Raw genomic sequence first — 24,719 nt, 5'->3', positions numbered from 1 at the left:
TATTTTGGGATGCGTGTGGAATAATTTTCATTGATCATATTGAATAAAAAGGTCTAGCCAAAATTTGTTGACCGTAACTCCCACAAACCGCCCCAAACTGCCACACCCACACTTTTGAAAGTCAGTGGGTCACGGTCAGTGTTGGCCTAACACCAACTAGCCGCCCAATACTGCCACGCATACACTTTTTAAAAATATTTTGATATTTGTTTGTTTTTGTATTAGTTTTGTAAATTTCAATCGATTTGGAGAAAAAGGTTTATCCACGCCCACTCTAACGCCCATAAACCGGCCAAAACTGCCCCGCCCACACTTTTGAAAAATGGTTTGATATTTTTTTACATTTTTCTTAGCCTTGTAAATTTCTTTCGAGTTGCCAAAAATCTTTTTGCCACGCCCACCCTAACGGCCACACGCCGCCCAAAAAAAGTTTTGATATTTTTTCATATTTTTGTTATTCTTGAACATTTTGCTCGATCTGCCTATAATCTTTTTGCCACTGTCAGTGCTGATTTCTCCTTCCCACTTCCACTAGCTGAGTATAAGGTATCAGATAGTCGACTATAGGGTTCTCATTTGTTAAAATTGTTTTCACTCTCCATTTGGTTCTCTTTCTTGTATTTTCAGATTCACCTCCAGCATTACACAACGAAGTAACCATGGTCCGCTCCTTTTTACCTAATTTCTTAATGAGCTTCCCTTAGTAATAAGACATTCACAATGTTAAATTTGTCTGCTGTATAAGGACACTTCTTCCCCCCACCAGACTTACAATCCGATCTAGACACCTTTCAAATATGGTGCCGTGCTAACGTACTAAACTTAAATGGTTCCAAGTGTAAAGTAATGAACTTTTATCGTGTCAACCCAATAAACGCGGCTTACACCAAAAGTTAGTACTCTTTGGTCAGAAGTTTGTCAACCCGGTCTTAATGTTCTTCTGGACTAAAAACATTAAAGGTTTAATGAATCCCGTAACGTAAAATTAATATGCGTAAAGTTGTCATATTCTGATAGCTCTGTTTATATTACATGCTCTAACATCCCGCCCTCTACTGATTTCCCAGCATATCTAAATAATTTGTCTGATAGTTCCCCGACTACCAGATACCCGTAAAAGTGCGAACAAGAAATTTTCACATTTTTCTGGCAGAAATGGCAAATTAAATTAAAAAAAATGTCGAGGAAGTTTTGGGAGTTAGAGTGGAAACAAGTTTTTTTTTTATCAAATCGATAGGAAAATTACAAGACTAATAAAAATATGAATTAATATCAAAACATTTTTCAAAAGTTGGTAAGCGTTAGATTGGGCGTGACAACATGTGTCAACAATCTTGTGCTGCGTTTAACAGGTCAATCGAAATGTCCCCGGCCTACCATAGTAAAAAATATTTTTTTTGGCAAAATAGTTTTTTTTTATTTAACATAGTTATGCAGGGTAATACACTGAGTACGTAGTACGATTTCTCTTTTGCTTCAAAGTAGACCTTAGTTTCGGTGATCACCTCTTTATTCGATTAAAATTTCTCCCCAGCGAGTATTCTTTTGAAGAATACGCTGATGCGGAAGCAAATCGAAGCCCAATTCATGAATTTTTGGCATCGTTCTCACAAACTTTTTATTTGTTATGTTATTTTTTTGCATTGTTTTGGTGGAACACCACTATCTTTTTATTCAAATGCGGCCTTTTCTTGGCGGCTTCGTTCTTCAAACGGTACAACAACTCCATACTAATACTAACAGTTGCTTGTCCTTCTTTTTTCAATGTAATCAATGAAAATATTCCACGCGTATCCCGCTCGCTTTGGATGACTGGCGATTGGACTCGGAGTGAAATGATGTAACCATGTTTCATCCATTTTCACATATCTACAAAAAAAACTCGTGCTTATCCCGCTTGAACATCTTCAAACACTGCTCGGAGTCATCAACTCGTCATCCAATATAATTTTGTGGATTTTTTTGATGTTTTTGTCAATAACAACCTCTTTTGAGCGTTCACTGCGTTTCCTTTCCCGGTGCTCATTTCACCACGTCTAAACAAGGATTGGTATCCTTGATGGTTGATTTTCCTAGGGCAGTGTCTGCAAGCTTATTATCAAGCCAAGTTTTTGCATAAACTGTATTTTTCCTTTTGAAAAGCAGTTTTTTATTAACACGCGAGATTTAAGTTTATCCATTTTCTTCACAATAGCAAAAGTAGACTCACTCAAAATGCTATGCCTCACAAACTAATGAACCCACAGCTGACAAATTTATAAACATGCTTTTTAAAGGTTTGGGCGTATCAAGAATCTGTATCATCATATCAATCATCATATACCTAAAATCAATCTTTTAGCTTTTATAGTTCCTGAGATCTCGACGTACATATAGACGAATGGACAAACGGACATGGTCAGATCGACTCGGCTAATTTTTTTTTTTTTTAAGGCGCGAGTCCCACGGCCACACCTCCCGCCCAACCGACCGAGCGGCGCTGCCGTGTATCGTACGGCTCGAATCGCGGGAAGATAGACGCGATATAGAAGACAGAAAAGGACGGGGAAATATATGTAAACTAGTAAGATCTAAGAATTTGTTAAATACGTTAGTATTGATCGCTTTAAGAACGGCAGAGGGTCAGAATTAGAGATAATAGTATAGAATCTATTATAGTCAGAACATAATACTCTGTAGGGATCATGCAACTCATAATTAGATCTACATTGATTTAAAATTAAAGGTACGTAATTTCTAGTACATAATTTTTAGCGACATACAGAGAAAAAGTGATAACCTCGTCAGGATAGCCAGCAGCGTCGGTCTCGAGATAAACGTAGCAAAAATTATGCGATTCAACCACTTCAACCAAGGAAACATCATCATATATGGGAACCCAATCGAGTTCGTCAACAGCTTCCCATTCCTTGGCACCATCATATCCAGCAGTGGAGGAGTGGATGATGATGTCTCTAGTCGTCATTGCAAGGCCCGCTCAGTATTTGGGAGACTATAACCCCATATGGAGAAAGAGACAAATAAGCCGACGAACCAAGCTCCGGATCTACAATGCGTGTGTGAAATCCATACTGCTATACGGAAGTGAGACATGGCTCGCAACGAAGAAAATAACACAGAAACTGCAGGTTTTCAGCAACAAATGCCTGAGAATCATATGTGGGGTATTCTGGCCAAACAAAATAGCCAACACAGAGCTGTGGCGCGTTACGAGCGAGCCCCCGATACACACCCAAATAAGGAAAAAGAAATGGATTTGGATAGGGCACGCTCTCAGGAGAAACCCTAGTAGCATAGTAAGGATGGCACTGGACTGGAACCCCCAAGGAAGCAGGTTAGGAAGGCCAAGAGCAAAATGAAGAGAAACTGCTCAACAAAAACTTGCCCAAATAAACATCACATGGGAAAATGCTAAACAGACAGCACAAAACAGAGTTAGATGGAAAGCTCTCGTATTAGACCTAAGTTCCCGTAAGGAATAGCAAGGAATAAAAAAAAAAAAATCTATTAAATCTGCTTGGAACAGTGAAGTTCTACGGTTAGCTAAGGAGGGTAAGTTAATTAACATTAGTCTACTTGAATAAGGAGGTAATCTAAGGTTTGCATCTCAATTAAGACGCCGTAAGGCAAAAAGTACGAAGTTCTTTTGAACCGATTCAATGCGGTCTAAGTAAACTTCGGATTGTGGACTTCACACAGGTGATCCATACTCAAGAATCGGACGGACTAGAGATATGAATAAGGTTTTGGTCATGTAAGGATCATCAAATTCTTTTGACTACCGTTTTATAAAACCACGCACATCTGGCCATATTGACATTAGACGAAGTATGGTCTGAAAATTCAAGAACACCAAGATCATCGACATGTGTTAATTTGTCCCAAGAGCACCCACTTAGAGTGTAAATCGCGTGCATGAGTTGGCACGACAAAAGGTCATAACTTTACACTTAGAGCCATTTAAGTTTAATACGTTATCACGGCACCAGGTTTGAAAGCTATCTAGATCGGATTGTAAGTCCAAATGGCGAGAAATGTCCTTATATTGCAAGCATAATTTTATATCATCAGCGTACATTAGTACACGCGAATGATTTATTATTAAGGGAAGGTCGTTAATAAATAAGGTAAAACGGAGCGGACCTAGGTGGCTCCCTTGTAGGACACCGGATGTGACTCGGAGAATACAAGAAAGATAATTTTTAAAGAGGACCCGTTGCGTCCTGCCATTTAGATTTTTAGAATCCAATTTAGGAGATCAACAGGGAAACCTAATAAATCAATTTTTTTTAATAAAGGTGAATGATTAACAGAGTCGAATGCTTTACTAAAATCCGTATAGATGACATATGAAAGACAAATGAAAGTCATGCAAAAAAAGTCATGCTGTGCTGTAGGCAGAAGAATATTCGCATGTTCTTCTGAGGACCACTTAGTGCCTGGTATATTAAAGTCACCTAGAACAACTAGTTGGTCCCTATCGGACAGTCTATTTGAAACGGATTGGATAGCGGACAAATGGTTTATATATTCAGGAAATTCAGAAGACGGCGGAATGTAAGAGCTCGAAATATAAACATAGCTGTCAGAAAATGACAGCTTTACGCATAAGAATTCTAAGTTACGGAACTCGTCAAAAAGTACCTCCACTGACGTGAGGGTAGACCTAACAGCAATTAGGACTCCACCTACCCGCCTGGAGGGACGATCATGCCTGTATACTGTGTACATACCTGTGAAAACTTCGGAGTTAAGTATCTCCGGTTTTAACCAAGTCTCTGTAAACACAATAATATGGGATGCAAAGGAAAGACTATTAGAATACAAATTAGTAAGCTTACTACACAAGCCTCTTAAATTTTGATAACAGATAGTGAGACTAGATTTTAGTTTTTTGAAGATAAAGAAGTAGTAGAGGGGGAGGGGCCAGTGATCTGGCCACGTGAGCAGAGAGCTGCAACGAGTCAAACATATTTGTTCAAACTCGAGTACTGATTTGGACTTTCAACGATTCTTTCGGTTTGATTCATGTATATGAAGGATTCATGTATATATTGTAGGATACAACCGAAAATGATTCATATGTGTATGATTGAAGCGTTTGAAAGAGTTCGGGTAGAACATCATACTAACTGAAAGCATTTACTCGAGTCATTGCACCTGGCTCAGTCGATAGCCTAATATTTATACCCGTTTCTCGTAGAGTAAAAGCAAAGACATTGGAATAAGACATTATTATAATGTCTTTGGTAAAAGGGTATACTAGATTCGTTGAAAAGTATGTAACAGGCAGAAGGAAGCGTTTCCGACCATATAAAGTATATATATTCTTGATCAGGATAAATAGCCGAGGCGATTTGGCCATGTCCGTCTGTCCGTCCGTCTGTCTGTCCGTCTGTCTGTCCGTATGAACGTCGAGATCTCAGGAACAACAAAAGCTAGAAAGTTGAGATTAAGCATACAGACTCCAGGGACAAGTTTTTCGACAAGTTTGTCGAATTATGCTGCCACGCCCACTTTAACGCCCACAAACCGCCCAAAACTAAAATGTTTTAATATTTTTTCATTTTTGTATTGGTGTTGTAAATTTCTATCGATTTGCAAAAAAACTTTTTGCCACGCCCACTCTAACGCCCACAAACCGCCCAAAGCTGCCACGCCCACACTTTTGAAAAATGTTTAGATATTTTTTCATTTTTGTATTAGTCTTCTAAATTTCTACCGATTTGCTAAAAAACTTTTTGCCACGCCCACTCTAACGCCCACAAACCGCCAAAAACTGTCAGTGTTGAAGACTTCGCACTTCTACTAGCTGAGTAACGGGTATCAGATAGTCGGGGAACTCGACTATAGCGTTCTCTCTTGTTTTAAATTCAATTTATAAAAATTTCCTGCCATAAAGTAAAGACATATGTGTAAATAAATAAATAAATATATTCCTGAAGTTACTTTCTTTTTATGAGAATCGTTCAGTTTTCGCTTCATACCTACAGTTCATACATTTTTACTCGAGTATACCTCAAATGATTTGAATCAAACCAAATCAAAACAAATCAATCAAGACGTTCAATACTATGGAACGTCGTACGGCTTTAGCCGATCCACTTTGATTGCAACCGAAGTAGCCCATACCGTATAGCCGATTCTGATTCCCTACAGTTCGTGCACAGTTCGCTCTAATTCAAATCAGTTTGACGCTGGGCATACTTATATTGAATGGACAAGGTCGTGTTAATTGGTAACGATTTGATTCTCTTTTTGAACAGAGTATTTGTTCATACTTAAGCATACTCGTTGCAGTTCTCAGCACGTGAGGAAAGTTTAAGTCCCACGGGCCCTTTTTTTCTATTTTTAATCTTAGCTTCGAACCATACTATCCGGCTAAAAATCACCAGAACATATGGTCGAGAATAGCTCATTAGGGACAGTTATCTTGAAAGATTAAGTTAAATTTGTCCACTTTTATGTTGTCGGCTTTTGTTTTGTCTTGTATATAAGACAATACATCAGACGGGGAAAGCCGAGAAACGAAAATTTGTTTCTTTAGTCGAACCACCGAGAGGGGTTTTGGTACTGCAGGTTGTATTTCTGAATTGCCAACTTGTGCGGGTAACCGGACTTAATATTCCTTTGTGGTGGTAAGCTATTGAGTTGAGAAACCAGTGCGGACAAAACGGAATCCCAGGCTGGACTCCCTCCACAACGGATTGATCGGATTGCTCCGAATCTTTTTTACCGGCCGATCTAAGCAACATTTGAGGGTTGGCTGCGATCAACTAATTAGCTGTGGAGTCCTGTTGATCGCTTGCCGGAGGTTGCTGGAGAATTCCCCTTAGGCGGCCTACCCTTAGCGGCTTTCTTGCGCTTGTGAGATTCCTCTAATAGCTTGACGCTATTAAATTGTGAATCTAGCGCGGAAAGAAGATCATCAGCTCGACGAAAACTATCTTAAGCCACGCCAAAACTGGTGATCAGTCCTTTCAAGCCACCTTTAGTTTGGCGCATAAAAAGTTTAATTTCATTCGTAACTCCTAGGCAAGATTAGATTAGATTGTTCGGCCGTTAAAGCCAGCGCACTTAGTGTGCACCATTCTATCACTTAGCCAACAGGTAATTTTTGACTGCTCAGGCTTTATTACCTGACGGCATATGTTTTGGAAGCAGACAACATTGTTTTCCATAGTTAAGTGTGTTTTGACCACTGCAGTGGTATATTGACCGAAACCTTCACTAAAGCCTTTTATGAGCTTTTAAAAGTGCAGTGTTGAAAAGCTGATTGCGAGAAGGCAATTCGAGCTATATTATTTGCTTACTTTTGCACGTGAAACATTGTTAATACACATCCATGAATTATAGTAAAATATGGAAAATAAAGGTCAACGTATGTAGTAGTATGTAATAAATGTGTAGTTGTACTGTTTTTGTGTTGCTTAACATCCAATTTATGTGTAATTAAATAGAAAATTCTTACGTGTCCCCTGTCCTTTGTGGAGTATAACTCATTTTCTGACAATTTCTGACAAAAGTTTAAAACGTCAGTTTGTACCTTTAACTATTGTCTGACGGTGAAGTAATATCTTTTGCCCATTTTTGCTCGTTTTCTAAAAATTTGATTTTATATAGGCAAGTTCGAGTTCAGACATAGCGACACCTTTGACATTTGGAGGCGTAACAATCGTCAAATAAGTTATGTTTCAGATTACGTTTACTCCACAATCAACAACAATAATCTGGAATCGAAAAAGACAGAAGAGATAGACAAAAAAATAGTCAATTTTGAGTTATTTATTAAAAGAAAACTGCACGAGTGTAACAGACAACTAGACCGATTTATTTCCAAACATACTAAGTGGATGGCGTCTAAAATAACAATTCTTGCTAGTGATTTTGAAAACTCCAAGGCACCACAGCAAATGGGACACCGAAACTTATCTTACCAAAATGCAGGAGGAGAGTCTTCAACAGTTTTTGACGATTTGTGGGCGTTAGAGTGGGCGTGGCAAAATTTTTTTTTGGCAAATTTATAGAAATTTACAAGACTAATACAAAAAATGAAAAAAATATCAAAACATTTTTTAAAAGTGTGGGCGTGGCAGCTTTGGGCGGTTTGTGGGCGTTAGTGTGGGCGTGGCAAAAAGTTTTTTTTGCAAATCGATAGAAATTTACAAGACCAATACAAAACTGAAAAAATATCAAAACATTTTTTAAAAGTGTGGGCGTGGCAGTTTTGGGCGGTTTGTGGGCGTTAGAGTGGGCGTGGCAGCCTGATCCGACAAACTTGCGCTGCTTCTATGTCTCTGGAGTCTGTATGCTTAATCTCAACTTTCTAGCTTTTGTAGTTCCTGAGATCACAGCGTTCATACGGACAGACAGACGGACGGACAGACGGACGGACAGACGGACATGGCCAGATCGACTGGGCTATTGATCCTGATCAAGAATATATATACTTTATATGGTCGGAAACGCTTCCTTCTGCCTGTTACATACTTTTCACAGAATCTAGTATACCCTTTTACTCTACGAGTAACGGGTATAAAAACAATATAATTTCGTTGACTCCTGAGTCATACCAGTAGTTAATATGGGAGGCAAGAGAGGGTGTGGTCGCACGGACCAAATTTGGTGTGCAAACTATTTGTGATCTAACAACCAAATGTACAAAGTTTCAAGTCTGTACATTAATTTTTTGAACTTATGCCAATAAAATCGAATTCTGGACCACAGTGCACGTACCAAAAGACCAACGTACCAAAATCATAAATGTACCGCAAGAGCGCAGTCTGCCCTTTAGGATTTTGTGTGGGAGAGCAAGAGAGCGGGTACACCGTGCAGTTAAGTACAAAAACAACACCAAACAGCACTACGGACAACGCACAAAATACAGAGTAAACAAAACGCAGAAAGAGAACAGATTTAATTAATTTATTAAAATAATGCACAAATCTCAAGAGATTCACTCGCGAAGCGAACGGAACTTTAACTAGTACTGATTACGAAATTGAATTATTCAAGGATTTATTAAAATCCACCGCTGGATTTGGCAAAACAAAAATAAATGCGGAGCGCAGAAAAAAAAAACACGACCGTTCGCTTTGAAGCTAGAAGACGATTTCAGACGATTGATCCTGATCAGGAATATAAATATTTTATATGGTCGGAAACGCTTTCTTCTGCCTGTTACATACTTTTAAACAAATCTAGTATTCCCTTTTACTCGACGAGTAACTATTAAAAAAAAAAACAAGAAAGAACGCTATAGTCGAGTTTCCCGACTATTAGATACCCGTTACTCAGCATTTAAATTTAAAAAGTTTTTTGGCAAATCGACAGAAATTTACAAGACCAATACAAAAATGAAAAAATATCAAAACATTTTTCAAAAGTGTGGGCGTAGCAGCTTTTGGCGATTTGTGGGCGTTAGAGTGGGCGTGGCAAAAAGTTTTTTGGCAAATCGATAGAAATTTACAAGAATAATACAAAAATGAAAAAATATCAAAACATTTTTCAAAAGTGTGGGCGTGGCAGTTTTGGGCGGTTTGTGGGCGTTAGAGGGGGCGTGGCAAAAAGTTTTTTGGCAAATCGATAGAAATTTACAAGACCAATACAAAAATGAAAAAATATCAAAACATTTTTCAAAAGTGTGGGCGTGGCAGTTTTGGGCGGTTTGTGGGCGTTAGAGGGGGCGTGGCAAAAAGTGTTTTGACAAATCGATAGAAATTTACAAGACCAATACAAAAATGAAAAGATATCAAAACATTTTTCAAAAGTGTGGGCGTAGCAGCTTTTGGCGGTTTGTGGGCGTTAGAGTGGGCGTGGCAAAAAGGTTTTTGGCAAATCGATAGAAATTTACAAGACCAATTCAAAAATGAAAAGATATCAAAACATTTTTCAAAAGTGTGGGCGTGGCAGTTATGGGCGGTTTGTGGGCGTTAGAGTGGGCGTGGCAACATGAATCGACAAACTTGCGCTGCGTCTATGTCTCTGGAGTCTGTATGCTTAATCCTAACTTTCTAGCTTTTGTAGTTCCTGAGATCACAGCGTTCATACGGACGGACAGACAGACGGACAGACGGACAGACGGACAGACGGACATGGTCATATCGACTCGGCTATTGGTCCTGATCAAGAATATATATACTTTATATGGTCGGAAACCCTTCCTTCTGCCTGTTACATACTTTTCAACGAATCTAGTATACCCTTTTACTCTACGAGTAACGGGTATAATAAAAAGTGGGAAATTTCAAGTCGTTTTCAGCAAAGATGTGTCCGTTCCGTCTGTCCGTCCGTCTGTTCCTATGAACGCCTCGATCTCCGTAACTATGAAAAGCATGCAAGTTATCCAACCCGTAAACATAGCACTCTATCCCAGTTTATAAACAAATTCATTGCTTTTGCCAGCACTTAGCTACCCGCTAAGATAAACTATCAAACTCCAAAAAAAACACAGCTTCCGCTTGGAGACCAAACCATGGTCAACTTATTGCGCTTCAATCAAACTGCATCGGTCAGCATAATTGAATTTCACAATGCAGAGAAATAATTTCAGCATCAAGCTTTTATTCTAAACATAATTGAAAGTTCAAGAAGTTTCCAAAGAAAAGCTTCTGGCCGAGGTTGAATGGATCAGGATTTAGAATCTAAGAGTCAGTCTGTTTCGGGATCGGATCGAGAACGATCGAAAATAAAATCAGATAATAGTGTCTTGTAATATTGTTTAAGTGAAAAAGTTTATCACCAATAAATGTATTAAAATATAAAAATAAAATATTTTTTTAAATAATTTTTTAACATCAATTTTAATTGGCGCCCAACGTGGGGCGGTGTCATTTAAAAGTTCTAAATAAATATTAACGATAATAAGTTAAATATAAAACGGAACTCGCGCCGCCAACCCAACCACCCATATTTTTAGAGGAAAAATTAAAACATCCTCATTAATCCAACGACATCTAACTACTGTGACAGTAATCGTGGAAAAACTTAATTGGAAATTAATTAATGCAATAATCCGATTAAGAAGTTAAAAAAAATAAAAAGGTGTACTGAATACTTAATACAAATTACAAGAACACGATACTAAACAGAACTCAATAAAAACAGAACTCTACAAAACCAGAACTCAACAACAAAAAGAAATGAAACCAAACCAAAAACTATAACCAAAATATTCAAAAAAATATAATAATAAATCAACACCAAGAAGGAAGGAAGAGCAGAGTCATCCCCCGCCACTGCTGAATACAAAAAATTTTTTGAAGGAAGACCCCAACAGAAAATAATCAGGACAACTAAACTAAAGGAAGAATACAACGGAAAGTATCGTCAGCAGAATAAAATAATATTAAGTCTTTAAACAATTTAATTTAACAATAAAACAATTTAATAAAAACTATAAAGTGTAAAAAAAAAAAAATAAAAAAATTTTAAATCTATTTAAACCATTAATATAGGAAAACAATCTGGAAAATTTAATAAAAAGTTTGGAAGATTTAAATTTAACAATGGCAACCGGAGGTTCAGCACCAATCCTCTCTGCGGGCGGGATATCCAACGCCAGCAATCTGACGATGGAATTAATTAACCGATTAATAAGTGTACAATTGAGTGAGGTAACCAGAAAAATTGAAGGGATAGCAACGCTCTTAGAATTTTTATTTCTGGATTGAACGGTTCAATCTCAGAAACACTATTTTCTCTAAACCCACCAGACTTGCCGAACGCTTTGGCTAAGTGCCAAGAATTAGAATCAAATAACTTTCGAGCCCAATTCGCAAATAGGTATTATGGGTTCAAAAATGAAAATAAAAATCAGCGAAATAACCTTAGATTTAACCCAGTAAATTCTAGACAGAATAACAACACTTCAAATAGAATGAATAATAATTGGCCACAAAACGGTAACTGTGGACAAAACAACAATCGGAATTTTAACTACAATTCCAAAGATCAACCCACACCAGCACCTATGGAAGTTGATAGCACCATTAGGATTCGAAATCGTCCGAATAATAACTACAATCGTCCGAATAATAACTACAATCGTCCGAATAACAATTATAACAGGTACAATAATAACAGGCAGAATTATAATAATTTTTTGCAAAGAAATAATTATAATCAAACCCAAACACAAAAAACTGAACTGCAAGTCCCATTAAAAAGGGAATCAACTGGGTCAGTTATTCAACCAGCTCAAAAAACTATGAGGGTACCAACATTAAGGAGGACAATTTTTTAGACCAGCGACCAACAGAGGAATGCCTCATATAATAAGGGTGGATAGAAAAACAAAAAGGGAACTAAATATATTAATCGACACAGGGGCCACGGCCTGTTATATTAAAAAGGGAATTTACGAAAACAAAAATGAACTATCAATATATAAAAGAATATCCACAGTCCACGGGCATTCAATAATAAAATATTATCATATGATAAATATATATGGTGTTAGATATTTATTTTATGAAATCGAAGTTCTAGAATCCGATCTATTAATTGGGATCAACTTATTAAGAAGAATAGGTGCTAAACTAGATATGGAAAAAGGCATCTTGGAATATAACGGGGTACAAGAAAAATTTCTATACAAAGTCAGTGAAGAAAAACACGAATTGTGTTTAATTGGGGATAACAATACTCTTCCGTTGAAAGAGTATATTATAAAACAAGAGAGAACGCTATAGTCGAGTTCCCCGACTATCTGATACCCGTTACTCAGCTAGTGTAAGTGCGAAGGACAGTTTTTGGCGGTTTGTGGGCGTTAGAGTGGGCGTGGCCAAAAGTTTTTTTGCAAATCGATAGAAATTTACAAGACCAATACAAAAATGAAAAAATATTAAAACATTTTTCAAAAATGTGGGCGTGGCAGTTTTGGGCGGTTTGTGGGCGTTAGAGTGGGCGTGGCAACCTGAATCGACAAACTTGCGCTGCTATGTCCCTGGAGTCTGTATGCTTGATCTCAACTTTCTAGCTTTTGTAGTTCCTGAGATCTCGACGTTCATACGGACAGACGGACAGACAGACGGACGGACAGACGGACATGGCCAGATCGACTCGGCTACTGATCCTGATCAAGAATATAACGGGTGTTTTTTTTAGAGGTATAGAACTTTAAGTTGGCATTACTGTTCAAGATGGCGACCGATTTAACAGCTGTCAAGTGATTTATTCTCAGTTTGGTTTGGCAATTCGTCATGCGTGCTTACAAAATCCAACTCGTGCAAGAATTGAAACCAAACGATCATCAAGCAAGGCGTAGATTCGTCGAATGGGCCCAAAACGAGATTGCTGTTGTTCCCGATTTTTCATAAGCCTCCAAGATCTTGTGATTTAACACCGCTAGACTACTTTTTGTGGGGCTATGTAAAGTCATTGGTCTATGCGGATAAGCCACAAACGCTAAACCATTTGGAAGACAACATTCGCCGTGTTATTGCCGATATACGGCCAAATATTGGAAAAAGTCATTGCAAATTGGACGTCCAGATTGGACTACATCCGAGCCAGCCGTGGCGGTCATATGCCAGAAATCATATTTAAAATGTAATGCCACAAGATTATCTTTCATGTCAATAAAATTCATGTCAATCGAATAATCCATCGTTGTTTTATTGCAATTTAAAGTTCTATACCTCTAAAAAAAACACCCTATATATACTTTATATGGTCGGAAACGCTTCCTTCTGCCTGTTACATACTTTTCAACGAATCTAGTATACCCTTTTACTCTACGAGTAACGGGTATAAAAATACTTCGATACTCAAAGAGAGTATGAACAGGAATCAGTAATTGCTGAAGGAAGTTTATATAGTTTGGGAAATAAAAATCATGAACGCGCAGACGATGTTAATTCCGTCAATTTAAAATTGAAAAGTTTGGGAAATAAAAATCCTGAACGCGCCGACGATGTTATTTCCGTCAAATTACAATCAAAAAGCTTGGGATCAAAAAATCCTGATCACTCCGACGTTGAAATTAGAAACAGCATTTCTTGGTTATATCGTTTCTCACAATGTAATTAAAACGGATCCTGAAAAATCTTCTACAATTATGAAGTATCCGATTCCAAAAAACATTAGAGAACTTCGAAGTTTCCTAGGACTCACTGGATGACAACAGACGCAACAGATGTAGCTATCGGAGCGGTATTATCACAGGATAATGAACCAATTACTTTCATATCCAAAACTTTAAATAAAACCGAACAACTCTACGCCACAAATAAAAAAGAATTGTTAGCCATAGTTTGGGCTCTTAAAATTATTTATATGGAGTAATCGGTATAGAAATACAAACAGACCATCAATCTTTATCTTTTACAATCTCGGATAGAAATGAAAAGATGGTATTCTTTTATAGAAAGTTTCACCCCAAAAATAGTATATAAGCCCGGAACAACAAATGTCGTCGCTGACGTATTATCTCGAATAAAATTAAATAACCTTACAGACAGCGATATAGAACAATCAAGCTCAGATCAAAATACACAGCATTCTGCCGAAAGTAGTTTTGAAAATGTAATACAAGAGACCCGTAAACCGTTAAATCAGTTTCAACAACAACTGTTATTAACAACGGGAAGGTGTATACAATACATGAGTCATTGAAAGTTTTTGACAAGACATATAATCAAATATGATACGCCAGAAAATTTAATAACAATATTAAGGGAATATCTACCACCAAACATAACGGTAGGAATTCATTGCACTTTAGAAGATCTTTATCATATTCAATTACCTTTAAAAAATAACTTTACTAACCAATTTCTTTTTACTAAAATATTTCTACAAGACGTGGAAAAAAATGAAGATAGGGCGATTATAATAGAAGAAACACATTGTCGAGCTCATAGAGGACTAGACGAAAACTACAAACAAATCAATAGATTATATTATTGGCCAAATTTACTTACCAAATTAAGGGAATACATAAAAAATTGTACAATTTGCAATGAAAATAAATATAACAGGCATCCAATTAAAATCCCTATTGGGGAAGCTCCTATCCCAACTAAAGAGGGAGAAAATTTACACATCGATATTTATTACGCGCAGAATCTTATTTTCTTAACTTGTATTGACGCATATTCAAAATTCCTAGTAGTAAAAGAAATTCAAAATAAACTAAACATCGAGAATAAAGTAATGGAATTACTTCAACAATTTCCACACGCCAAAGTAATTATGACCGATAATGAACCGAGCTTTACCTCTGCTCAATTTAAATCCTTTGCACAAAGATGTGGTTTAACTCTACATTACGCAGACCCCAGACACAGTACCTCGAACGGACAAATTGAAAGGGCACAATTGACATTAACAGAATTAGCTCGTTGCATAAAAGAAGAATTTAATCTCATTGACTATTCTGAAATAATTATTAGAGCCGCAAAAGACTTCAATCAGAGTATTCATTCTACAACAAACTAAAAACCTTTTGATATTCTCTATAATAAAATTGAACACAAAAACATTCCAAACATTCTAAAGAACACTCAGGAAAAAATGTTAGAAACACATAATGAAGGTCGTAAAGAAAAAGAATATCATGTAGGACAGGTTGTTTATGAAAAAAAACATGGGGAAAGAAATAAGCTAAAAACAAGATATAACAAGAGAGAACGCTATAGTCGAGTTCCCCGACTATCTGATACCCGTTACTCAGCTAGTGGAAGGGAGAAGGAGAGTCTTAAACACAGTTTTTGGCGGTTTGTAGGCGTTATAGTGGGCGTGGCAGAAAGTTTTTTGGCAAATCGGTAGAAATTTACAAGACTAATACAAAAATGAAAAAATATCAAAACATTTTTCAAAAGTGTGGGCGTAGCAGCTTTGGGCGGTTTGTGGGCGTTATAGTGGGCGTGGCAGAAAGTTTTTTGGCAAATCGATAGAAATTTAGAAGACTAATACAAAAATGAAAAAATATCAAAACATTTTTCAAAAGTGTGGGCGTGGCAGTTTTGGGCGGTTTGTGGGCGTTAGAGTGGGCGTGGCAACATGAATCGACAAACTTGCGCTGCTTCTATGTCTCTGGAGTCTGTATGCTTAATCTCAACTTTGTAGCTTTTGTAGTTCCTGAGATCTCGACGTTCATACGGACAGACAGACGGACAGACGGACGGACAGACGGACAGACGGACAGACGGACAGACGGACGGACAGACGGACATGGCCAGATCGACTCGGCTATTGATCCTGATCAAGAATATATATACTTTATATGGTCGGAAACGCTTCCTTCTGCCTGTTACATACTTTTCAACGAATCTAGTATACCCTTTTACTCTACGAGTAACGGGTATAAAAAGCAGATTGTTAAGGAAAACCTACCTAACAAAATGGTAATCAATAGTAGAAACAGAACTATTCACAAAGACAATATTAAGTTTTAACAAATATTATATTTCTTTTAAATTTACAGACAATGCATTTCTTGTTACTTCTAATACCATTCGTAATGATAGCCACTTCAGAAATAATTGATTACTCCAATCACGAATTTTTCCTGTTCAAAGACAAAAAGGATGTTCTTACTTACGAATCCTATAGCGATTTATTCCACGTAACCAATTTAAGTTTTTATAAAGAAATAATCAATGTTGAATCAGAAAACATAAAGAGAGACACTAACAAAAGATCACAATGGGAAATCACATACGACTTAGAAGTTATCGAACTAATTTTATCACAGTTAATATCATCTAGATCCAAAAGGGGAATTAATGAATTAGGCACCGTGTGGAAGTGGTTAGCTGGAACTCCGGATCATGACGACTTCGTCAAAATTCAAAATACAATCAATGACTTAATAGAAAATAATAACAAACAATTTATTATCAATTCCAAATTGTTTAAAGAAATAGAATCTTTTTCTGATGATTTTAAACATGTATTTATGGACCAAGATTTACCATTAAGAAAACATCGCCTAAAACTTTTAACATTTGACTTGCAACATTTAATCGATACTATCACATTAGCTAAAATTGATGTCTTTAATACTAAAATTTTAAACCATGAAGAAATAAAAGAAATATTAAGTCACGAATTAAGACCAGTAATCATTGCAGACCTAATGGATATCTCTGTGTTCAAAATCGTATTACATAAAGAACTCTTAATAATTTATGTAAAATACCCTATAGTTTATAACAGATGCGAAATATACTATGCTAGAGCGATTTCAAAAGGCGATGGAAAACTAGTAATAAGCAATCAAGTCGCAAAATGCGACAATACATATTATGAAATGTCTACATTTAAGACCGAACTTTTTAACAATTACTGTACTATAAGTAAGGAAAAAACCTGTTTTACCAAATTATTAAATGGAGAAAAATCCACTTGTAAGAAAATAAGGGAAAAAAATAAGGAAATAGATATCATCCAAGATGGTGCCATTTTTATAAATGGTTACAATATTGTTAACAACTCCCACTTAAATGGGTCATTTCTAATAACATTTAACGGAACAACCACAATAAACAACATTTCATATACCAATTTAGAAAGTAAAATTCTTGAATACATAACCACAAACCATTTTACAGATTATGAAATATCCGATAACATATTGTCCAATAACTCGGAACTCTCTCTAGATAATATAAACATTTTAAATCCCTTCATTAAAATAAGTAATACCAAGATATCACTTTCTTTCATATTATTAATTTTATTCATTTTGTATTTGTAATAGTAAAATTCAGATATTCTTTATTTGTAACCAAACAAAAACGGCCAGAACTAGAAAAACCAAATAATGAGGAAGTATTTTTAACAGAATTAAATGAACGTTTAAACGAAATTCTTAATGAAGCGGGACGCGTCATTTTAGAAGGGGGAGAGTTATCCAACCCGTAAACATAGCACTCTATCCCAGTTTATAAACAAATTCTAAATTTCAATCTAGGCGGCATTTCCTTTGTCTTTGTTTTTGTCATTGCCCTTGCCAGCACTTAGCTACCCGCTAAGATAAACAATCAAACTCCAAAAAAAACGCAGCTTCCGCTTGGAGACCAAACCATGGTCAACTTATTGCGCTTCAATCAAACTGCATCGGTCAGCATAATTGAATTTCACAATGCAGAGAAATAATTTCAGCATCAAGCTTTTATTCTAAACATAATTGAAAGTTCAAGAAGTTTCCAAAGAAAAGCTTCTGGCCGAGGTTGAATGGATCAGGATTTAGAATCTAAGAGTCAGTCTGTTTCGGGATCGGATCGAGAACGATCGAAAATAAAATCAGATAATAGTGTCTTGTAATATTGTTTAAGTGAAAAATTTTATCACCAATAAATGTATTAAAATATAAAAATAAAATATTTTTTTAAATAATTTTTTAACATCAATTTTAATTTGCATGGTTCCAGAGACATAACGCCCACAAACCGCCAAAAACTGCTCACAATTTTGGGAAATGTTAATACTTTCTTGAGAAATGTTTATAATTTTTATACCCGTTACTCGTAGAGTAAAAGGGTATACTAGATTCGTTGAAAAGTATGTAACAGGCGGAAGGAAGCGTTTCCGACCATATAAAGTATATATTTTCTTGATCAGGATCAGTAGCCGAGTCGATTTGGCCATGTCCGTCTGTCCGTCCGTCTATCCGTCCGTCCGTCTGTCCGTCTGTCCGTTTGTCCGTCTGTCTGTCCGTATGAACGTCGAGATCTCAGGAACTACAAAAGCTAGAAAGTTGAGATTAAGCATACAGACTCCAGGAACATAGACGCAGCGCAAGTTTGTCGAATCATGCTGCCATGCTTACTCTAACGCCCACAAACCTCTAAAAACTGCCACGCCCACACTTTTGAAAAATGTTTTAATATTTTTTCATTTTTGTATTGGTGTTGTAAATTTTTATCGATTTGCCAAAAAACTTTTTGCCACGCCCACTCTAACGCCCACAAACCGCCAAAAACTGTCAGTGTAGAAGACCTCCTTCGCACTATCACTAGCTGAGTAACGGGTATCAGATAGTCGGGGAACTCGACTATAGCGTTCTCTCTTGTTTTGTTTTAATTTTTGTTTTGCCAATTTAGGCTACAATGCACAATTAAGGCCAACACAAATACACATTTGAGATGTAAGACGAAATCCCGCGGGTAGTTTTAAGTGCAACTTAACAAATATAAACATTGGCTTTATTTGCAATCTTATTATAGTTAAATTATAAAAATTATCTAAACAAAAAAAGGTTAATTACCTGTGGATTTTTTGGAAGATGGTTTAAAGAGTCGTTCAAATATGTGGGGCCACCGCTGCTTCCTTGTGTTAAATCATGGATACCCTTAGCATGCAAAATAAAATAAAAATTAAACTCAAAGAAAAGCAAGCTTATATAAGCTAATATATAACTTTATACATATAATATAATTATTTTATATATTAAAAACAAGAAAGAACACTATATTCGAGTTCCTTGACTATCAAATGCCCGTTTCTCAGATAGTGGGAGTGCGAGGGAGACATTTTAAAAATTCTTTTGGCATACCTATTATAATTGCCAGTACAATACTAAAAAAAACAAGAGAACGCTATAGTCGAGTTCCCCGACTATATGATACCCGTTACTCAGCTAGTGGAAGGGAGAAGGAGAGTCTTAAACACAGCTTTTGGCGGTTTGTAGGCGTAATAGTGGGCGTGGCAGAAAGTTTTTTGGCAAATCGATAGAAATTTACAAGACCAACACAAAAATGAAAAAATATCAAAACATTTTCCAAAAGTGTGGGCGTAGCAGCTTTGGGCGGTTTGTGGGCGTTAGAGTGGGCGTGGCAAAAAGTTTTTTGGAAAAAGGATAGAAAATAATAAGACTAATACAAAAATGAAAAAATATGAAAATATTTTTCAAAAGTGTGGGCGTGGCAGTTTTGGGCGGTTTGTGGGCGTTAGAGTGTGCGTGGCATCATGAATCGACAAACTTGCGCTGCGTCTATGTCTCTGGAGTCTGCATGCTTAATCTCATTTTTCTAGCTTTTGTAGTTCCTGAGATCTCAGCGTTCATACGGACAGACAGACAGACAGACAGACGGACAGACGGACATGGTCATATCGACTCGGCTATTGATCCTGATCAAGAATATATATACTTTCTATGGTCGGAAACGCTTCCTTCTGCCTGTTACATACTTTTCAACGAATCTAGTATACCCTTTTACTCTACGAGTAACGGGTATAAAAAGAACAGATATTGCTATAATCGAGGTACCCGACTATTTCAACATTTTCTGGAATATCGGTAAAAATAGAAAAATAAATAAATACAAATGCAGAAAAACGAAGAATTTTTTCAAAATTGATGTTTGTGGGGGCTGGAATTTTTGTCAAATCGATAAAAATTTAGAAGACTAACAAAACAATAAAAAAATATTAAATAATTTTTTTAAAGTGTGGGCGTGGTAGATGTAGGCGGTTTGTGGGCGTAGCAAACAACTCTTTGGCATATCGATAGAAATTTACGAGAAATTTCCCCGACTATCTGATACCCGTTACTCAACTAGTGGAAGTGCGAAGGAGAGTCTTCAACACTGACAGTTTTTGGCGGTTTGCGGGCGTTTGAGTGTTCGTGGCAAAAAAATTTTTTGGCAAATCGATAAAAATTTACAAAACTAATAAAAAAATTAAAAAATATCAAAACAATTTTCAAAAGTGTGGGCGTGGCAGTGTTGGGCGGTTTGTGGGCTTTTGAGTGGGAGTAACAACATAAGTCAACAAACTTGCGCTGCGTCTATGTCTCTGGAGTCGGTATGTTTAGTCTCAATTTTCTAGCTTTTGTAGTTCCTAAGATTTCGACGTTCATACGGACAGACAGACATGGCCATATCGACTTGGCATATCAACTCCTGATGAATATATATATGTACTTTATATGGTCGGACACGCCCATTAGTTAATTTTGTCCACTGGTAGAGTAAAAGGGCATGCTAGATTTGTTGAAAAGTATAGAGGGACGCGTTTCCGACCATATAAAGTATACATACATATTCTTATTCAGGGTTTATACCCGATACCCATATTAGCTTTAAAACGGAGAGGCTTGTAGGCGTAGAATATTTATACTTGGCTTTTGATAACTGTAACTCAGAAAGAAATTTTCAAATTTTTTTTCGTTTGTGCGGCTTATCAATCAAAATTAACAATACAAATACTAATGAAAACAGAATTAAAACATTTTTATACCCGTTACTCGTAGAGTAAAAGCAAAGACATTGGAATAAGACATTATTATAATGTCTTTGGTAAAAATGTATACTAGATTCGTTGAAAAGTATGTAACAGGCAGAGGGAAGCGTTTCCGACCATATAAAGTATATATATTCTTGATCAGGATCAATAGCCGAGTCGATCTGGCCATGTCCGTCTGTCCGTCCGTCTGTCTGTCCGTATGAACGCTGTGATCTCAGGAACTACAAAAGCTAGAAAGTTGAGATTAAGCATACAGACTCCAGAGACGTAGAAGCAGCGCAAGTTTGTCGATTCATGTTGCCACGCCCACTCTAACGCCCACAAAGAAATGGTACACTCGATGTTTTTAATCATAAACTTTTCTAATAATAGAAAAGAAAACCCAGCTTCGTTGTTTTCAGTCTTAAATTGTGCCCTCTTTTATTTTAATATTTAAACTTTAAGAGTATGTAAGCCGAAGCTCCCTTTCTTGTTTTAGTTAATTTCAATTTCCTATTGCAATGCTGAAAAAAATTATATTAGCCCGCAAAACAAAAACAAACGGTAATCCTCATCACTTTTGTTGGATTGACTGAGACTGCAATTAAAACGCAAGTAAACAGCAACAGAAAGCGTAATCAAAGTTTCTCTTCTTATGACTCCAATTTCGTTTTCCTAATAATGTTAGACAATAAAAATGGACGTGTTGTATATAACATTTTAAAAAAATATCTTAGCACACTTTTCTAAAAATTCAGAGAAGTGTCTTTTTCATTCACCAAAATTAATTTACACTCCCATAAATATCGAGAAGATTTCATTTATGGTGTGTTTTTGGTTTGTTCGTACAGAACTTTGTACTTCGTACTTTACTTTGCAAAACTTGCTTTACAGATTTATACGACTCACCTTTACCAAAATAATTGTTTTCCGTGAAAGTTTTTCATCTACGTCGCTCTCGTGTAGGCTTTGTACGTTTTCAGATTTTATGTCAACGCTTAAGCTTTCATCAAAGTATGAGCAACCATCACCATTACAAAAAGACGCGCTGCAGCAACAGCTTGATGATATGTTTTCTTGAAAATCGTCATACGCTGTGTTCCAAAAAACACCTTCCACTGCATTTAGGCAATCCTTGGAAAGGTCGTTAAACGGAGTTCCGATACATTGGTATTCATTACATTCGCAGCAATCTTCTTCGGAATCGCACACAGATACTTGGTTTAAGCAACTAGACAATGAAACAGAAGCGCTTGATAATAAGTCACTTGATTGTGGCCTTATCTTCCTAAATTCTTTTAGGTCGCTGCGTTCACCAGTAGGAAATATAGTTTTACAATCCTTATTATATGATCTAATAAATTTAAAAGAATTTATCTTGGTCATGGATACTAGATAAGGATCGTTATTGTAAGAGTTTGCGCTGTCATTGGATTTGTGATCCTCTTCTCTCATATTCAGATCAATTAATTTGCGCTCTAAGTCAATGTTACACTTTTTTGTCTTTTGTGCGGCAGCTTTAAGCAATTCATTGGTTGTAGCTTTAATTAAATTCTTCTTTAAAAAGTTCTGCAAATCGTTAGGGTCCCCATTGTCCCTTATTTGTCTTTCATTTTCCTTAATCAATTTCAGTTTTTGAATATTATCGTAATAATCAGAGTCCACGTTGTAGAAAGGTTTGCATTGCTGGTTACAAGAATCTTTATTGTGTACTGCTTTATTCTGATGTAAGCCTTGGGTATTTAAACAAGTATTGTAGTCGTACTTTGTATCGCTATAATTGGCCTGAAAAAGTTCTGCTTCTTTCATGGACATCTTGCTCTCAGTGGTTATCACTGGTAGCCGATTTTTTATATACGCACGATCTAACTTTGTAGTCTGTTGGAGAATATAGCCCTTATATTCTTCGGGAGGCCACTCGAAGTTAAAAGCTTTTAATTTACTGATGTCCCCAATTCTTGCGTTCTTAAAAATCCAGTCTGGTGCATGTTGATCGAAGCGGGTTTCGTTAAGCTCCGTTACGGGCATAAGAATTTGGGCCTCTGGTTTTAAATGGGTGCTGCTCTCAATGCGTGCGATGCGGTCTGCTCGCGATTGAATTCCACCAGCCGCAGTCAGAAAATCCGAATAGTCACATTGGCCATTCAAGCTATACGCCTGATTACCACCATTTAGATTAGCACCAGCCTCTGTGTTGGCAATGGTTAGATTGTGGCAAACGCAAGAGGATTTTGAAAGAGCGTCCTGCTCCTTATGCATTGGTATATACTCATTTTCTTCACTTTTTGTCAAGACCAGTCGCAAAGATTGAACTTTTGGTTCAGTCTTAGCGGTATTCGGGCAGAGACTTCGACCGGTTTTATGGCTATGCTCGGCTTGAGAAAGATTTCTTAGTGCCCGTCGGTTTCCTATAAAACGAGTATTTTTACGCTCGCTCGACCTGTACATCACAGCGTTCTTGCTTTGTTGTATATAATTGTTCTGGGGCAGTTCCATTTTGGGTAGATAGGCACTGTTACGCGAGTCTAAATCTTCTTCCATCTCTCTGAGATGCATTTGCCACTTGGGAACAGACATTTCTTCTCAAATGGTTTATGATTAACGAAAAAGTTTTTTCCACCTGGCGTTATACTAATTATTTTGTTGTAACATTTTTACAAATCGGGTGCGCTTGTTTTTGATAAATAGAGAAGCTGGGTTTAATTGCACATTTATTTAACAAAATCAAAAACGGTTTCTTTTGTTTAAGCCCGGCACTTGTCTTTGAATCTAAAAACATTCCGACTGCGACGCAACGTAGTTGATAGATCAAAAGATCAAATTACACTGTTGCTGCGAAAGTCAGTAACAGAGCTTGCGGTCTCAATAAAGTTGTTTGATTCGATGAAACTGAGAGGTTTTAACGCGCTGTTAAAAACTACTGTTACAGTCCGGTCTGTTCTCTAAACCGCTAATCGGGATGGATTGTTAGAAAAGAGAGAGTTTTTTAAAAGACCCAATTTCGTTTGATGTTAGGGTATTCATTTTCAGAAAATGTTAAACAAAAGTGTATTTTAATTGTTAGAATTCGTAATTTTCAGAACTTTATTTCAAAATATGATAGTTGGTCTATACTTTTCGAGAGAATATTTTCTTGGTTTTAGGTGAAATTGTTCCAATGGTAACTAATTTTTACTAAAGAATTTTTTTTTTGGTGTTCCAAAAAAAAATTTTATAAATTGAGAAAAATTAAATTTCTTTAAATAAGGTATACATGAGTTTGAAATTTAGTTAATTAATTATTTCTATTGGAACTCAGTAAATTGTCTGCCTTGCATTCTTGTAACAATACTTTTAAAATCGCATGCAAGGGTTTTGGTGATAACCCATCGGTAAAAGTACATAGTTATTCAAGTTTTAGTTTTGTGTACCATTTTGGTGTTTAAGATAAGCACGCTTAGTTACACGCAAGCTGTTTGGTTTAACAGCTCTGTTAGGAGCAAGAAACTTTACAGACTGTTCCGCAAGTTTGATACAACTTGTTGGCTTTCTTTGCAAGTTTTTGC

At 36.6% G+C, this 24,719-nt stretch overlaps 1 protein-coding gene across 5 annotated transcripts in view; it reads right to left on the bottom strand.

Moving 5' to 3' along the window:
- The window catches only part of LOC120456148 (rhoGEF domain-containing protein gxcJ), a 49,039-nt gene extending 25,046 nt beyond the window's left edge, over positions 1–23,993 (bottom strand). For 4 of the 5 annotated variants that reach the window (XM_039642780.1, XM_039642813.1, XM_039642796.1 and 1 more), the window contains exons 1-2: positions 22,084–23,993; positions 19,217–19,300 (exon numbers count right to left, since the gene is read on the bottom strand). In XM_039642780.1, coding sequence (XP_039498714.1) covers positions 19,217–19,300; positions 22,084–23,751 — 1,752 coding nt within the window. In that variant the 5' untranslated portion in view covers positions 23,752–23,993. The remainder of the gene's footprint in view (positions 1–19,216; positions 19,301–22,083) is intronic. The other variant, XM_039642789.1, reaches the window with a different exon arrangement.
- Between the last annotated feature and the right edge of the window lie 726 nt (positions 23,994–24,719).

The sequence above is a fragment of the Drosophila santomea genome, chromosome 2L (genome assembly GCF_016746245.2).
Source record: "Drosophila santomea strain STO CAGO 1482 chromosome 2L, Prin_Dsan_1.1, whole genome shotgun sequence".
NCBI classification, from domain to species: Eukaryota; Metazoa; Arthropoda; class Insecta; order Diptera; family Drosophilidae; genus Drosophila; species Drosophila santomea.
This window is presented reverse-complemented; position numbering and strand designations above follow the sequence as displayed.